This window comes from Gobio gobio (genome assembly GCF_949357685.1).
Source record: "Gobio gobio genome assembly, chromosome: 2".
Lineage (NCBI taxonomy): Eukaryota > Metazoa > Chordata > Actinopteri > Cypriniformes > Gobionidae > Gobio > Gobio gobio.
This window is the reverse complement of record NC_137098.1, coordinates 70,392,446-70,411,442: the sequence shown is the minus strand read 5'-3', so window position 1 is coordinate 70,411,442 and position 18,997 is coordinate 70,392,446. Positions and strand designations below refer to the sequence as shown.

Here is an 18,997-nt window from a genome sequence, read left to right as displayed (position 1 = left end):
CGGGCCAGCCTTCGCTCCCCACGGGCATCAATGAGGCTTGGCCGCCCATGACCCTGTGGCCGGTTCTCCACTGGTCCTCCATGACCCTGTGGCCGGTTCTCCACTGGTCCTCCATGACCCTGTGGCCGGTTCTCCACTGGTCCTCCATGACCCTGTGGCCGGTTCTCCACTGGTCCTCCATGACCCTGTGGCCGGTTCTCCACTGGTCCTTCATGACCCTGTGGCCGGTTCTCCACTGGTCCTTCATGACCCTGTGGCTGGTTCTCCACTGTTCCTTCATGACCCTGTGGCTGGTTCTCCACTGTTCCTTCATGACCCTGTGGCCGGTTCTCCACTGGTCCTTCATGACCCTGTGGCCGGTTCTCCACTGGTCCTCCATGACCCTGTGGCTGGTTCTCCACTGTTCCTTCATGACTCTGTGGCTGGTTCTCCACTGGTCCTTCATGACCCTGTGGCCGGTTCTCCACTGGTCCTTCATGACCCTGTGGCCGGTTCTCCACTGGTCCTCCATGACCCTGTGGCCGGTTCTCCACTGTTCCTTCATGACCCTGTGGCCGGTTCTCCACTGGTCCTCCATGACCCTGTGGCTGGTTCTCCACTGTTCCTTCATGACCCTGTGGCTGGTTCTCCACTGGTCCTTCATGACCCTGTGGCCGGTTCTCCACTGGTCCTTCATGACCCTGTGGCCGGTTCTCCACTGGTCCTCCATGACCCTGTGGCCGGTTCTCCACTGTTCCTTCATGACCCTGTGGCCGGTTCTCCACTGGTCCTTCATGACCCTGTGGCCGGTTCTCCACTGGTCCTTCATGACCCTGTGGCCGGTTCTCCACTGGTCCTTCATGACCCTGTGGCCGGTTCTTCACTGTTCCTTCATGACCCTGTGGCCGGTTCTCCACTGTTCCTTCATGACCCTGTGGCCGGTTCTCCACTGGTCCTTCATGACCCTGTGGCCGGTTCTCCACTGTTCCTTCATGACCCTGTGGCCGGTTCTCCACTGGTCCTTCATGACCCTGTGGCCGGTTCTCCACTGTTCCTTCATGACCCTGTGGCCGGTTCTCCACTGGTCCTTCATGACCCTGTGGCCGGTTCTCCACTGGTCCTCCATGACCCTATGGCCGGTTCTCCACTGTTCCTTCATGACCCTGTGGCCGGTTCTCCACTGGTCCTTCATGACCCTGTGGCCGGTTCTCCACTGTTCCTTCATGACCCTGTGGCCGGTTCTCCACTGGTCCTTCATGACCCTGTGGCCGGTTCTCCACTGTTCCTTCATGACCCTGTGGCCGGTTCTCCACTGTTCCTTCATGACCCTGTGGCCGGTTCTCCACTGTTCCTTCATGACCCTGTGGCCGGTTCTCCACTGTTCCTTCATGACCCTGTGGCCGGTTCTCCACTGTTCCTTCATGACCCTGTGGCCGGTTCTCCACTGGTCCTCCATGAGCCTGTGGCCGGTTCTCCACTGTTCCTTCATGACCCTGTGGCCGGTTCTCCACTGGTCCTCCATGACCCTGTGGCTGGTTCTCCACTGGTCCTTCCTTGGAGCACTTTTGATAGAGACTGACCACTGCAGACCGGGAACCCCCCACAAGAGCTGCAGTTTTGGAGATGCTCTGACCCAGTCGTCTACCCGTCACAATCTGGCCCTTGTCCAACTCGCTCAAATCCTTACGCTTGCCCATTTTTCCTGCTTCTAACACATCAACTTTGAGGACAAAATGTTCACTTGCTGCCTAATATATCCCACCCACTAACAGGAGCCGTGATGAAGAGATCATCAGTGTTATTCACTTCACCTGGTCATAATGTTATGCCTGATCGGTGTTGTTCTCACACAAACACAGAAAGTCTGAAAGAAGCATGTATTCTGAGTAAATGTTATGAATGATTTTGTTCAGCAGAAAACTGACCGCTGTGAAGATCTTCTGTGAGGTGGAGACGCGTCTGAATCTAAGGTGAGTTCACTTTGTATGAGAGAAAAATTAAAATATATTTAAAATGATAAAAAGTATCAAAATTAATAATCTAAATAAAAAAAATGTATTTACAAAAAAAAGTATTTAAGAAAAAAATGAACATTGATTTGCAGCTGAGTGGATCTGACATACACTCTAAAAAAAAAAAAGGTTCTATATGGCACCAAAAATGGTTCTTGGCTCGTAATCATAGGGGAACCTTTTTTAGTGCTATATAGCACCAATTTTGATGCTTCAGTGGTTCTTCAGCGGTTCTTCAGAGGTTCTTCACCGGTTCTTTGACTAAGGTGCTATATAGCACCTCTGAAGAACCACTGAAGCACCAAAATTGGTGCTATATAGCACTAAAAAAGGTTCCCCTATGATTACAAGCCTTTTTTTTTTGAGTGTAATAATACACTTCAATGATTATGAGATTGAGAAAGAAAAGGCATGCTTCATACAATTATTAATTAATGGGAAAGTTTCACATTCATGCAATGAAATGGTCTGACTCCAAACCTAATAAAAATGATTTCAAGCTTTATTGTTCTGTTTTGTGTAATTGCACAAGTAAAAATGCAGTTGGAGCAATAACACTGTGAGCAGATATGATGAGTACAAGCACACTTTTCCTTTTTTTGTTATAATTTTGTTCTTGTCCTCTGGCACTATTTTATTTAATTTTAGTTACTTAGTATTTTTACTTTGAATGAATATGTCTCATTGTATTGTTCTGTATTGTTCTGGTGTAGCCTATGGCATTAATAATATTAAAAAATAAATAAATAAACGTTCAGAAAGACGTATCTGTATAGTTAACGCCCTGTCTCGAAAACAGCGGAAAGAAGAAGGAGGTGCTACAAAGTTTTCTGTCGTAGTTTCTTTTGGGGTAGACTAGTTTATCTTTTGTTTGTGCTACACAAATGTTTTAAACTAAATTGGATAGACTTTTCCCGTGTAGGCCCTAATCTAGTTTTAATCGTCGCGCTGTCAGAGTTCATCTGTCGATCGAGCTCGAGCTTCTCCACTTTCATCAGGACAGAAGACAAACGACTCGGTCAAGATTTGAGCAAGGTTGGACTCTTAAGTTTTCATTATTAAGTTGTAATTAGAGTCGTGGTGGTAATTTAATAGGATGATGATGCAGTGAAATAAAAACACTTGGCCGAAACTAAACCGAAACTAAACTCACCAGCAAAACTCGCGTTTCTGAATAGACTTTGTTTGGAATAACGGTATCTATAATAAAAAATAACTGATACACGTTGTAATGTGTGTCTAAAATGTCTCACTTGTTCTTTTATTAATATGATTTTATGCTCCAGCAGTGGCGCAGCCAGAAATTAATTTTAGATGATCGAGTCTCAAAATGGGCGTCAGATTTCCCTCACACAGATCATCATGTGCTCAAAACAACACCTCCATTTTCTACCAACAGTGAGAAAAGACCCGAACTCGCATTAGATATAGCCTAGGGCAGTGGTTCCCAAACTTTTTGTTGCACGCACTCCTTTTATAGTGTTTGACACCTGTCAAGCATCCCCACCACCTTACTTTGGTTAAACATCACATTTTTAATAGCAATAACTAAATACAAATATTCACATATTAGAAACATTAACATTTAAGTTATATATATATAGATTTTGTGCGCGGAAATCTGGAAAGCGGAGACGACAAGTTCCAGTCAAAACGTCGTCGCATTAACAGTATGCATTACAATCCGCGGAATTAGTTATTTGTTTTTGTATTTCTGTCAGTTTTATTTTGCTCCTGATCTTCTAATACTTGTACAAAATACACGTTCTTGGAAGAGAATTATAATTCTTGTCTAATCAAGTTTTTGTACCCGATCTGATCTAATATAAATAACACCAACTTTGCTGTTGATGGCACACTATGTAGAATATAGGCCTAATGTCATATAATAACCCATAAACTGTTACATATGTATAAATTACTTTTGATATAATTATTATTACTATTTATATATCTTCAATGTCATTAATGTAAATATTCCACTTAACATTTTATTTGACAATTTAGTAGAATAATTGAATAACTGATAACAGAGAAATCTGAATGCCATTAAAAGATAATCATCTGAAAGGTACGTTTTTAGAACTTATTTACAAGCATATCAAAATGTACTTATTTAATTGCCCATATTTTAATGAAAGATATGTCATAATAAAAAATAAAAAAACATAATAGATTTTGTTATAATAGAATTCACTCAATTAACATTTACATTACATTTACATTTATGCATTTGGCAGACGCTTTTATCCAAAGCGACTTACATTGCATTCAAGGTACACATTTTACATTTGGTCAGTTCTTGCTTTCCCTGGGAATCGAACCCATGACCTTGACGTTGCTAGCGCCACGCTCTACTGTTTGAGCTACAGGAAAACCCTGAATTAACTTATAGGTTTTAATGAAAGTGAAGATGTCTGAAATGTACATCTAATTCATGAAAATATTAAATAATAGCCCCATTAATTACAATAAGTATTACATTTAAAAACAATCACACCAGTAACAACATGCCACTTGAGGCCTTCTGTGCCAAATATGACTGGGTCATCTTACCCCATGAGTCTAATTTTATCTTTTTTCTTCAAAATAAAAGCTATAACATTTACTCCATCAAGCCAAAAACATTGTGTCCACAAATCCTTCATTAACAAATAGACACCAAAACTTTGATATTCAACATAATACAATGTCATATATCACTATTTTCAAAATTAGATCAAAACTGTTTTGACTGACTAGTAAGAGTAAGATGGATAATTTGTATGGACAAGCACCCAGACCTCGCCCCCAATGCCACCCCACCCCAGTGCCCCTTCTTTTGGTTTGGGCCACTGCCCCTCAAAATGTCTGTGCACGGCCCTGAATCCATGTAAACCCGAAACCAATGTAAATGTCACAGGCCGAGTTTCCATTACAGATTGGACTTTATTTACTAAAAGTCAATAAAAAAACTTGCGAAATGATGGCGTTTCCATTAACTGATGCAACTAAAACAATTTTTTTCCTCTCGTAATAAGTCATTCCAAAAATTATGCCACGTATGTTTTTAGGTTTATGTATATCCCAGCCACCGCGCGCCATTATTTTTAATATAAGGAGACGTGTGTGTGTGTGTTATCCAAGCATTGATGGCAAGGAAAGCATCTTATACTTGAGCGGCACACATGAGGTGTTTCTGGGTGTTTCTCTCTCATATCTGCTTCAAGGTCTTGATAAATTGTGGCATTTTATATTCTATTGTCTGTTATGTGTCTCGTCTTCTGTCCAAACATACCATCATCTGTAAAGAATGATCGACTTTTACATACATCAGGTTATTGTGACGCATTGCTGCCACATACAGAGACGAGCGAAATGTTTGAATTTGCATGGTGATAACTCAAAGTTTTTTTTTACCACTTTGTTATTTTGGCTTTGAATTTTGTTTGTTGGAAATATGAACTGAATTTAGAAATGCTTTTGAAATGAAAAACTTTGCGTTTAATAAACAAAATATATTTTTGAAATGAAGACAGCGTTTGGAGTGGAGTGCAAAATAATCTGTTCCCTGAATCAATGGCCTTTTCTGTTATCGTGAGTGTACACAAATAAAAGTAGACAGTTTATAGTTTATAATTATCAGTCCCTCCAGAAAAACGCGATTATGCGATCGCGTGATTTAACGCATAATCAGCCAAAGTCTGCATATTCATGCGGGGGCCGCATTTTTTCAAATACGCCGCACTTTCGCCGCATAAATTGCCTATTTCCGCGTGCAAAATATGCGGGGCTATCATGATTTCATAATCCCCGCATTTTCGTTGCAAAAAAAGTCATATATATTAGCAGAAAGTTGAAAATTTTTCGTTTACTTCACACAAGAGCCGCCATTTCCGCCTATTGCCATGGGAACGTTTTGAAGTGACGTGATTACCCGACGCGAACGTCATCGGAAAGCGTCAAACCCCGTGGAGAAACCATAGATACCGGTGAAACCATGATGAAGCACAAACTCCCATTGGCCAACAAAAATAACAGCAAAAGAGCAAAGCAGTTTCCCTGTGTTCTGACTTCTTCTTCTTCTGTTTTATGGCGGTTTGGCAAACCAACTTAAAAAGGTGCATTCCCGCCACCTACTGATCTGGAGTGTGAAGCTCACATATAGGCTACTTAATCATCTCTTTACCTTAAAAAAAAAAAAAAACACACAATATTCAAATTCTATCCATTATTCCAATCCTTTTTAAATACTTCAACATTATTTCATATACCCTTGATTGCATTAACCCATTTCCTAATAGCACCTGCATCGATATATTATTTATTCCTATCATTTCTAATTCATGAGATAACTGAGATCTTTCACTTTCATATGCCTGTGTTCTGACTGATTTCAAAACACAGCTTTGAAGCGTTATGAATCAATGAGTCGATTCAGCGGTTTGAAGCGTTATGAATCAATGAGTTGATTCAGCGGTTTGAAGCGTTATGAATCAATGAGTCGATTCAGCGGGTTCGATCGCCAAAGTCACGTATTTCAGCAGTTTGACACGCGATCCGAATCATGAATCGACTCGATGATTCATAGCATCATGATGCTGTGTTTTGAAATCAGTCATCACTATATAAGTCGTTATTTAGTTTTTTTTGCACACAATAACTATTATCGTCGCTTCATAAAGTTATTGTAGAACCACTGTAATGAGATGGACTTTGTAACGACGTCTTTAGTAGGCTACCTTTTATGGGTCTTGAGAGTGTACATTGTGCCAATGGAGGCCTTTCTGAGCCATCGGAATTCAACTAAAATATCTTAATTTGTATCCAACAACATAAAGGGAAGTCATTAATTTTAATGACAGAATTTTCATTTTTAGGTGAACTAACCCTTTAAGAGATTGCACTTTGTGCATTGGAAGCACTCAAATGTCTGTTTTGTATAGCGACATCTGTAAAACAGGAAGTTATTTATAAATTTTTCAGAAGTTGTAGCATATTCCTTTTGTAAAGCTACAGAACTTGTTTGACTCAATGTTTTGTAAATTTGAGCCATTATTAAGGTCTTCAATAAAACAAGATTACATGTAGTGACATGTAGTGCTTTTTTTCTCTTTCTCATCAAACCGCAGTTTTTGCAAGTTCCCGCAATTTTATCGCATAAAATTGCATAAATATCCCACATTTTTCATCACATTTTTTAAGAAAACGTGCCGCATAATCAAGGATTTTTGCCCGCAACAATCACACAAAAAAAGCCGCATTTTTCTGGAAGGACTGAATTATATCTTGCACTATCGGTATGCCTAAAAATGACAGAGTATTGTGAGTTGTTTCCACTGTCAAAAAGGAAAAGATCCATCAGAAGGCGCCGACGACTTCGTCAGACAGAGGGTTAAAGAAAACGTAGCATATTTAGTTTCATAGTTGGGCTATATGTTTAAATATTATAATTATTTTAATTTCCTATGTTGATTATGAAAAGTGAGCAGCATGAGTAAAGCACATAATCAGATGCGCATATGTCTGGGGACTAGGGCTGGGCGATATGGCTGAACATTGTATCACGATATAAGTGTTTCATTTCGGTCAATATCGATAATTACTGATATTTTTTATGACCTCTTTAAAAAAGGACCAGAAGAAAAATTACAGTTAAACATTTTTATTTTAAACTTACAATCCCCTCAGTTATAAAGGCAGAAATGGCAACACAACCATGAAAAACACTAAAATAATTCAAATGTAAACATAAGTCTAAAATCACAATGAACACTTATTAACTCTTAACATTAAGGTGCAAAATTAAATAATACGTAAGAAACGCTTAATAAAGTGTAATAAATAGTGCAAAGTGTTAAATATAAACATAGAGAAATCTGAGAAGAACTATTTTCTGCAAGTTTAGTGCTAGGAAGTTCACTAGCTGATTCACCTTCTAGTGAATAAAGTGTTTTAAAATATGTGCAGTGTTTTGTAAACATAGGAGAAATTAAAATAAAACTGAGGTAGACTTTACATCTGTAACATAAAAAACAAACCTGATACAGTACAGTAACATTGATTGAAATATAAAACCAGCATAGAAATATGAAAAAGTAACTCTTCAAGTTGTTCTAACTCTAAACATACTTGAACTATTCAAGTATATTTTCACTTCAGGTTTTGTGCTAAGAAGACCAGCTGGTTGACCTTCTCTGGGTCTAAAGCTGCCCTGGTGCACAATATTACCCCCAGTACTAAAAATTCTTTCTGAGGGGGAGCTGGTGGCTGGGATGCACAAATACTTTTTTTGCCAGCTGAGACAATCTGGGGAAGTTGTGTTCATGCAGCCTCCACCAGTCCAGAGGTTCAGACTCACTGTCTGCATCAGGGCACATCAGGTACCTTTCCAGCTCACTCTCCACTTTTTGTTTTTCAGTGAGAGGCAAAGTATCCTCTTCTTGACACTGTTTTTTGAAGAAGTTCCCCAATGACTTGCGTTGCTTCTTTATGCCCAGTGGCAGAGGTGGTCCACTGGCAGCTCCTCCTTCTGCACCTTGGTCTGCTGCTCCCTCAGAAGGCCCTGCCTGTGACTGGCCTTGGTCTTCATCCATGATCTCAGACACTGCTCTCATTTGAATGGCCCCTTAATCTATGCCCACCACTAAAATATATATATATTTATTTATTTATTTATTTATTTATTAAAAGAGAACAATCATATCAAGGCACAGGGCAAAAAACTTACCCTTATCAGCATAAATGCAATTTTAATTACTTAATATTTAATTGATTTTAATTTAATGAAAAACGGAGGAAACAATGCATTACGTTTTAAATCACAAATGTATGTGTTGTTATAGTATTTCTATGTCTTATTATTTCTTAGGGACACAAAAGGCACCAATGTCATGAAATGACCCTTAACTGTACTTGAGACAGTAGTGAATCAGATCCTGGAGTACTGAGAGAGTTACTGAACATTACTGAATCATTTTTTGTGTTAGTCCTCGCCTCCAGGCATATTAATAAAGGGGCTCACATTATAGCTAAAGTTCAACTTTCTCAGTTTGGTTATGGTTCTCAAAAACCCAAAAGATAGTTCTCCATTGTTGCATCTTCATGGATGAGACATGCAGATAACTTCATAGCCTAAATTAAATCAATCAATCTTTGAATTTTATATAATCAATGAACTCTCCAACCATTCTGAGTTACCGTAAGGACTGTTTCTAAAACTTGAAACTGACAACACTGAATGTTAAACTTTCTACATCAGTTGTCAAAATAAAGAATTGCAACAGTTCTATCATAAATGATCATAAACTCAGCACAAAGGAAAAAAGTGTGTTCTCTATAGAATCCTCATGTGCAAGACACTTAACAAATTAAAATTAAATTAGCGCATATCTTCTAGTACAGTGGTTCCCAAATGTGGAGCACCCCCTGAGGCATTTACCATCCGCGTGCTCTCTTCCACTCTCACCTTTTCCATTAAGGGACAATTTTTGCACAATATTTTTTTTACCTTTACACACACATATATATATATATATATATATATACCTTTTTAACCAGGGCTTGACATTAACAACCGCCAGCCCGCATATTTCAGCTGTGGCGGGTAAGGCAGCCACTCCCACAGCCACTTTGGGGGGTTGAATATAATTTCAGCCTACAGCCAAATGAAATGCCAAGACCGTCGTATGACAAAATTAACGATTAACTTGCAGTTAGTGAAGGCGGGATAGGTGGAATCGCGCTGAATGACACACAACAGAAGCGCTCTCTCGCGTGCTCTCTCTCTCTCTCTGTTGCACACGTGATCAGTTTTGTTTCATTAATACAGTGTTTACTTTTTTCTTGATTTACCCCGAAAGAATGGAAGTGAAATGTGACATCATGTCCCATAGGTGGGGTTCATTGTAACATGTGGTGGGGTACATTGTAACATGACCAAATAACAGATTAAAATATTACCTGATATAATAAAAAAAAAAAATACAAGACCAACTAAAATATTTTGTCAATAAAATACAATTATTAACCCTTTAGAACCTGAAGCTAAAAAAGGGCATTTTCACATATTTTGTTTTTTTTCACTGTAGAATTATAACACAATGTGCTATCTTCAAGTGCAAGGTGTCATTTTTGTCAGAAAACAACAGGCTTTCAATAAATTACAGTTATTGACCCTTACTGCGTGTGGTGAGTTTGAAAATAGAATTTAAATAAACAAAAATTTCAAAAATGTTGAAGAGTTACGGTAACATGAATACAGCTTGGTTGGCTGTGTCGCCGACGACACGTTTGTTTTAAAAGGGTTAACACTTTAAAGTTAAATAATGGCATTTATTAATCATTAAAAATATACTGATTTTTGAGTTTGACAACAAACACATCGCTAAACACAGCTATACAGCATAGTTCAAAACATAATAATAATTAATAATTTCTGAACATTAACTCTGTCATTATTCACCTTTACTCATGGTTTCTCAATAGAATTCATAAAAGTATAGAATATAATATAATATCATATTTCTAATAGTGGCTTATTGTAACGCAGTGTTACAACGCACCCCACCTGTGCAAATAGGATGTAAACCGCGGCTCGTGTCTTCTGCTGTTAGATCAGCATTAAAGAACATCTCAATAAGATTACAATAATATCAGATTTGTAGTATTTTAAGTAAACACAAAAAACAGAGATGAAAAATAAACTTAAGTAAGAAATTTACTTTTGCTATGGTTAAATAAATGTTCAGTGATATCTTCCAGAGATTTTTTAATTTTGACACATTTTTTTTCTCTAAATAATGTTGATATGGCAGCTAGTAAATACACTAAGTTTGGTCATCCTGGCATGTGTGGAAAGGGTTAAACCATGTGTGTTACAACTAACCCCGCGTTAGGTTGTGCCCCGCGCTCCCCTTCATATTAAATAGACCTACTGTATCTGAAATTTTTATTTTTTATTTTACTATGGTTTTTGTAATTTGCTAATTTGTTCTTTTATATAGCCTAACAAAAATAGCTCGTATCATATTACATTTCTCATATTAGCCTATCAAGTCAACTTTATTTATATAGCTCTTTTAACAATGCAGATTGTTTCAAAGCAGCTTTACAGTGTTAAACAGGAAAATAATGCAGCATAATTTTATTCAGCTGTATAGCCATTCTGGAGAAAACGGTGATGTCATCAGTAAATTTAATTTATCATACAGTGACAATGTGGGTAGATCAGTGATATAGTTAATATGGTTAATTTAGTTTGATAATTAGATTTATTTGGATATTTAGTTGAAAAATTGAGTGTCCCCAACTGAGCACGCCAAGCCAGAGGCAACAGTGGCAAGGAAACCAAAACCCCATCAGGTGACCTAATGGAGAAAAATAAAGCTTGGGAGAAACCAGGCTCAGTCGGGGTCCCAGTTCTCCTCTGACCAATTAACAAACAGCGTATGATTATTATTATTCTGGAAACTTTACAGGTCAGAGGTCATAATAGATCGGAATATTCAAAGGATCGGAGGCAACACGCTGGAGACGGGTTTATTGAGGATGACATATCGATTTAAGTATTATTTAATTGTAATATTCGAACAATCAGAGTCATCACGCTGGAGACGGGTTTATTGAGATGCCGTGTCGATGATGCAGTTGCAGGGGGAGTCTAATCACGGTCTCTGCAGACACTTCAGGGTCCTGTGTTGGTCTTCTCTGGGCGCAGGTCCACCATCTGATCTGGATACGGCCCGGATCCGGCTGACTGCAGTAAACCTCGGGATAGAACAGAGAGACTATCATTAGCGTAGATGCCATTCTTCTGATGATGTAACGAGTACATCAGGTGTTATGGGAAGTGTTCCCGGTTCCGGCTGACCTAGTTAATGCAGCCTAACAATCATTTCATTGAAAAAGTGTTTTATGTGTATGCCACAGTAAAGAGATGTGTTTTTAGTCTAGATTTAAACTGACAGAGTGTGTCTGCTTCCCGAACAATGTTAGGAAGACTGTTCCAGAGTTTAGGTGCTAAATAGGAAAAGGATCGACCGCCTGCAGTTGATTTGGATATTCTCGGTATGATCAACTGGCCAGATTTTTGAGACCGCAGTAGACGTGATGGAGTATAATATGTTAAGAGCTCGCTCAAGTATTGGGGAGCTAAACCATTTAGTGCTTTGTAAGTAATAAGCAAGATTTTAAAATGTATGTGATGTTTAATAGGCAGCCAGTGCAGTGTTGACAGAACTGGGCTAATATGGTCATATTGCCCACCTGCACATACCAGCTAATATACGATCTTGATTTGGGTGGTCACTCTGCATTTGAAAGTTTGAAAGGGTTTTAAATCTTCTAAATCAAGTAAAATGACTCAAAATCAAGTAATTTAAGTATGCCAAAGTCAACTTTAATCACATAAAATGTAATTTCCAAACAGCAAAATTGTGGCCAGTGAAAATGCTGAGTGGCTAGTAACTTTGGAAAACCACTAGCCACAGTGGCTGGTGAGCAAAAAGTTAATGTCAAGCCCTGTTTATAACATTTAATAATGTTTTAAATAAAAAAATATTTGCAATACAGAAATATGCAATGATGATGAAAATGAAGTGATTCTTTGAAATATTAAACTAAAGCCACCAGCAGGTGGCAGTAAGTCACTGTCTTAAAGGGATAGTTCACCCAAAAATGAAAATGTGATGTTTATCTCATTACCCCCAGAGCATCCAAGATATAGGTGTGTTTGTTTCTTCAGTAGAACACAAATGAAGATTATTAACTCCAACCGTTGCAGTCTGTCAGTTGTATAATGGCAGCATTTTAGAGTATGAGAGTAAAAAACACATAGACATATGAATCCATATTAAATCCTGCGGCTCGTGATGACAGATTGATTTCTTAAGACACGAAACAATTGGTTTGTGTGAGAAACTGAACAGTATTTATATCATTTTTTACCTCAGCCTTCAGCGTGCGATCACTTCCGGTGCGTGAGGTCTGTACACATCCTGGCGTAGTTTACGCAACATATGATAGCACATGTTATAAAGGCAGTGCTTCTGTTTAGTGCATATGACAGTATGCACTAAACAGAAGCATACTGTCATTCAGCAGAAACTCTTCACAGACCGATGATGATGTGAAATAGTGACGCGATGATGTTTAATAACTAATCAAACAAATATTCAAACGTTTGTTCTGAGAGGCCATATATTGTTCTCACACAAACACAGAGAGTCTGAAAGAAGCATGTATTCTGAGTAAATGTTATGATTTTGTTCAGCAGAAAACTGACCGCTGTGAAGATCTTCTGTGAGGTGGAGACGTGGCTGAATCTAAGGTGAGTTCACTTTTTATGAGAGAAAAATTAAAAAAAAGATTAAAATGATAAAAGTATCAAAATTAATAATCTAAATAAAAAAATTGTTTGCTTGGTAGTAAATTGGTAATTCAGTAATGAGACCACCAAATTATTTGTTGATAAACGATAAAAAATTCAACTGAATTATTATGTTAATTATATTATGGAACAATGATTTCACATTAGTACTGTATAGGCAACTGAAAATATGCTTAAACATTTCTCATTGGACACAATAGTCAATCAGTGAGTTCACATAGGTACTGTATGGCCTTTTTGTGTAAAGCTGCCTCCTAAAGAACTAACTCATGACAGAATGGATGCTTCTGGTTCCTTATGTCACACTTGGTTGTAGCAGGGATGAGTCGATGCAGGATCATAGGCGGTTGGATACATCTAGTTTATGTATCCCTGTCTCTGCTTAATTATTTTTATCCCCGGTGGGAGATACATTTCTCCAAATGTGGACTAAAGGTTTGTAGCCTTGTGTACTGAAGCACTGTGATGAAAAATAAATGTGAGCAAATGCGATTGAATATGTCTCATTATTCTATTAAAAATATTATAACTACAGATTGATTTTACATTCCTATCAGAAATTAAGAATTATTATTGTCATTGTCAAATATTGAAGCTATCTAATCTATTTAATACTTCAAAGCTTAAGGTTTAATCGGAATATTTATTGTAAAAAAAAAAAAAAGTCTAGCTCCACTGTGGTTTGTGATTTATTTTTTAAAGGGGAAAAAAAACTTTTCAAAGCATCCATCCCTCTATTTTTTAACAAACCGCATAATAATAATAATAATAATAATAAAGACTAATTAAAGGATTAAAAGGGATTTAACAGAATAAATAAAAAAGAAAGGTAGAATTAGTTCTAGATCTATTGTATTGTAGTTGCTAATGAAGTAATCAATTTAAACAATTTGCAAATAATTATTTATTTTAAAATATGCACTCATATATAAGTTATAGAGTGAAAATATAAGTTCACTCTTATTTGTATGTCTAATATTGTTTGCCTCGTTGTTACATTCATTTATGAATTACATGAATCATAATTGCATTTTTTCAATTCAAAACAGCACATTTTCCTAAAAGGTTGAGTAGTTTGTATCACTAGATAGTCTATTACTGTCGGTAGCGGAACATTTCTATCATAAAACAGTTGTCTAAAACTTGCACCTACTTGCATCTTTCCATGAACTCGTGTTGTGCTGTGACAGTAAGACCCGCCTTCTTTGATCTGATTGGCCATCAGGTAGAGCAGCCTAAAATTTTTATTTTAAACTTACATTTTTTTTGCATTTGCATTTGCATATGCATTTACATATATCCACCGCCTGTGGTTTCCACTCATGACCGGGATCTTTTATCGCTCCATCTCACTTCTGACACCACTGTAATAACTGCCAGTTATTCTCAAGAACGTGGGGCTGACTGGAGATAAGCTAAGTTATTAAACTTTTACCAAGCCACTTGCTAACGGAAAATATGAGCACTCGTGTCCCGTACACTACACGACCATGAGTGTCTCTGAGAATAAGAGCATATAGTCAGAACAGACCAGCAGGAGGCAGTATCAACTTCTTTCTCCTTTTATTCTTAACATAGAACTAGAATTAAACAGGCCGGGCCATATCGCCATGTTCCTCCCCTACACATCTCTCTCCATGACGGTGAGAGCCACACTTTTTTACATAAGGCAGTAAATGAACCAAACCCACCCAAACTAACTTGAACATAAACACACATAACTTGGCTAACGCAAAAACTCAACGATGTTGCTTAAATAATGCATTTCTCACCGTCTGAGGTTTCCACTCATGACCGGGATCTTTTATCGCTGGAATCACTCCATCTTTCAGTTTCAAATGATCTGCAAATCCAGTGTTGAACTGCGCCTTGTTTATAAAACATTAGACCCCGAAATGAACAAACAAACACTCTTGCAGAATGGTATAATTACAAGAACAAACACTGCAATGGTCTTTAATCATAAATACACTCAAAATAATACATGAGCTCTGAGGGCATCGGTAGTTCTGACATCATTCAGATGATGAACTGATATTGTGTTTTCTGTTAATGTTGTTTTTAATAATATTACAGTGTGTCTACATTACAAAGATTGACAGTAAACAGAACAATTACTGGAGAATAACAACTAATAAAACAGACTGGCCTCAAAATCATTCAAGTTCAACCAATCCATTAACAATGTGTAAAAAATGTGTGTGTGTGTGTGTGTGTGTGTGTGTGTGTGTGTGTGTGTGTGTGTGTGTGTGTGTGTGTGTGTGTGTGTGTGTGTGTGTGTGTGTGTGTGTGTGTGTGTGTGTGTGTGTGTGTGTGTGTGTGTGTGTGTGTGTGTGTGTGTGTAATTCATTAAGGAACTGCTGACTATAAAGGGAGGAAAGTGAACTTCTTCCTAAAATGTATCACCATCGCATCGACTCTGACTGCAGTGACTACAGCAGTGCTTCAGATCACAGTAAAGATCGTCCTACTCCTGACTGCAGTGACTACTGGAGTGCTTCAGATCAAAGTAAAGGTCGTCCTCCTGCATTCAGCTGTGAGTCAGTAAAATACATTCTTCAACCACAGTCACTTCGTCTAACCTGCTGTCAAATATAAGAGAATAATTAATTGCAAATGAAAAGTTGAAGTTCAAACAAAGTTATTTATATTTACCATTATTTATTATCATAATGTTTTAAAATGTTTAATATCTAATGCAGGTGATGGAAATCAACCAGAAGATATTCAATGGTAAGCTTTTCTTGCTCTACTTGATCAGTTGATTCATGTTATTAGAAGAAGTATTTACCCACCAAATACAGCATATTTACTAGTTAGGGGCCAAGCACCGAAGGTGCAAAGGCACCTATTGAAACCGTTCCCGTATTTTCTTAGTTTGTCCAATTTGCGCGAAAATTGAACCAGATCATCTTCAGCCAGTGCTGACAAAAAGTTATGGAATTCAAGTTGATTCGTCAAATTGTTTCCGATAAACGCGCAAACAAATTTTACGTAGCGCTTGCGAAAACAGACGTAAGGCTGTATCTCCGCAACGCTTTATCGTATTCAGACCAAACTTGGTACAGGTCAGCACAAGCATGACCTGAGGCAACAAGCAGCGTTTCGGCGCAGCGCCACCTACAGGTCCGGAGATACGAAAATGGGCTAATTTTGCTTATAACTTCTGAACGCTTTAGCCAAAAATCACAAAACTGGTCTCTTTAGATTCAGGCCATCACGCTGAGTCAGACAATATCCCATATCAGCAATTTTGGCTATCGGCCATTTTGAATTTTGTCAAAAAATGCTATATTTTACAAACGCATTAGTGTATTGTTACGAAACTTGGTATGTGTCTTCCGCACCATGCCCTGAAGGCACTCAAAAAGTTTTGGGGCAGTGCCACCTTGTGGTCAAAAGTTATAACAATATTTACAAAAATGCTAATCACTTTTGATTAAATTAGCCTAGTTTAATGAAACTGGTCATAATACATTTATTGGCTCATGCCGAGAACATGGATACCAATTTTGCCATATATGCCAAACCTTCTTGTCCTCCATCTTGTTAATTGATAAAAACCTACTTTTTTTAACTCATCCTGGACCGTTTGTCCGATTTCCACCAAAATTGAATCGTATCATCTTCAGACTGTCAAAAAAAAGTTATGGATTTTGCATCATTAGATGAAACTGTTTTTGTAAACCGCAGCGACGAAGTTGAGGCATGATGCCAAAATGACTCTTGAGGCTGTATCTCTGCAATGCTTTGACATATTGGCATCAAACTTTGCATGTGTCATTGTTCCCTTATTCTGACCACACCACATTAATTTCATAACTGTGCCACCTATTGGTCAAAAGTGATAAACTATTTCAATATATTATTAGTGATTCTATAAATGATATTTCAGCCATTTTGCCTAATCTTCTTAAACAGTATAATTGTTCATTGTTGCAGTTGCTCTGACACTCTCAGACTACAATGCATTTTTTAGCCTTTTGCCTAAAATCATCTTAAAACGTGATTAATTGCTCATTGCTGCAGTTGATCTGACACTGCCAGCCATTTTGGCATGTCTTGTCTTCTTCTTTGCGCTTGGCCCCGGTATTGCTGCTTGTTCTTATAGTTATTAAAGTCATACAAATCACTTTTAATTTCAGATAGGATACTCTTTAATTCTGATAAAAGGTTTGATATTGCAGGAAACCTGAAGATGAATTCAAAAGAAGAATTGAAGAACTAAAGTCAGAATTTGACAGAAATCATCAACCTCTCATTGATAAAATAAAGGAGCTGAATGAGGCCATTGATGAACTAGAATCTGTGCACAAGAACACTACAGTGGGCAGTTTGGTAGGATCATCAATAGCAGCAGCAGGAGGAATCGCAGCTATAGCAGGTGTGTGTTTGGCCCCGTTCACATTAGGTGCTTCTTTAGCTCTCACTGCTGGTGGTGTTGCTGCTGGAGTAGCTGGAGGAGTAACAGGAGCAGCGTCTAACATCACTAATGCGGTCAAGCAGAAAAACCTGCGGGAGACTATTGGGAAGATCATCAAGGATTTACAGAACACAGTCAACCCAACGATTCAGCTTCTGGATGAAATTTATGACATTGCAGAGGACATTGAATTTACATCAAAGAAGCACAGAATTCTGAGAGCAGAAAGAGGTGCTGACGACATATTAAAGATTGCAAAAGTAGCTGATGTGGCTCTAATTGGTAAAATGTGTGCTGAGGGTGCCAAAGAACTCCGTGTGTATGTGAATGCTGCTCATGGGGCTGCTCAAGCTGCGAAAGCTGCTTGTGGGTCTGCAGGGGCTGCTAAAGCTGTGCAAGCAGTGGCAGGGGCTCCTAAAGAAATCAGTCTGATAGCAGCGGCCGCTGGGGCAATCTCCGCTCTATTTCTAGCTCTTGATGTTCACAGTATTGTTCAGGATTCAACAGAACTCTCTGAAATGAATCAACCAGCAGACAAGAGAAAAGCAGAAGAAATCAAATCAGAAACTCTGAAATATATCCTTCAGATGAGAAAAACAGCAGATCAGTTTCAGAAGATTGTGGATAAAATTAAAGATACCAGAGACGTGTCATAATTACCATAGTTTTCAGATGACAACACGTGACTTTCTATTCTGAGCTCTTCACGTCCTCGGACTGGGAATTATGCGTTTCTATGGCTACACTATTAACATGAATCTACAGCGGTCACGTGGTCTCAGAAATGTCCCATCACAAGCTGTAAATACGAGCTCAACGAGGACGTGAACGCTTTTTACAGGCTGAAATCTTGTAATTACGGTAATTACACAAGGGCGTCTAAGCAGCTTAGCATAGGTAATCATAGGCATATAAAAAAAATACGATTATCAACATTAATATATAAATGGTATAGATCATCCTGTTAGTTATTATTCTCGTAAATTTAATAAGATCAGCTTAATTATTCTGCCATTGAGAAAGAAGCCCTTGCTCTGTGTTTCAGTGTGGGCCATCAGTGTTTAATGCGATGGGCTCTAGATCAAACACAAAAAGGGTATTGATGATGTTTGGTGTTCTTTCTGTATCGCCAATATTATTTGTTCTGTAACTCTTTACCGTACCACTTTTATTTGGCCATTTTGGTCACTTTTGTATAATAAAGCACTTTTCTTA

The 18,997-nt window shown here is 38.2% G+C and overlaps 1 protein-coding gene across 4 annotated transcripts; it reads left to right on the top strand.

The window, feature by feature from the left end:
- Positions 1-2,663: 2,663 nt before the first annotated feature.
- LOC307122652 (uncharacterized protein) lies at positions 2,664-18,997 on the top strand. Of its 4 annotated transcripts, none has more exons than XM_079810807.1 (5): positions 2,664-3,026; positions 13,246-13,299; positions 15,714-15,895; positions 16,062-16,092; positions 17,547-18,997. In XM_079810807.1, exons 3-5 carry the CDS (start codon positions 15,757-15,759, stop codon positions 18,436-18,438), a joined length of 1,062 nt encoding a protein of 353 aa, XP_079666933.1. In that variant the 5' UTR covers positions 2,664-3,026; positions 13,246-13,299; positions 15,714-15,756; the 3' UTR covers positions 18,439-18,997. The 4 variants fall into 4 exon arrangements, with proteins under 4 accessions (XP_079666933.1, XP_079666935.1, XP_079666936.1 ...); XM_079810809.1 differs by having other exon boundaries at positions 2,778-3,026; positions 15,732-15,895; XM_079810810.1 differs by having other exon boundaries at positions 2,778-3,026; positions 13,243-13,299; positions 15,732-15,895.

Coding starts and splice junctions, on each gene's coding strand:
- LOC307122652 (XM_079810807.1), top strand. CDS start 15,757: ATGTATCACCATCGCATCGACTCTGACTGCAGTGACTACAGCAGTGCT. Junction 15,896..16,061: donor TCGTCCTCCTGCATTCAGCT/GTGAGTCAGTAA, acceptor TATCTAATGCAG/GTGATGGAAATCAACCAGAA. Junction 16,093..17,546: donor CAACCAGAAGATATTCAATG/GTAAGCTTTTCT, acceptor TTGATATTGCAG/GAAACCTGAAGATGAATTCA.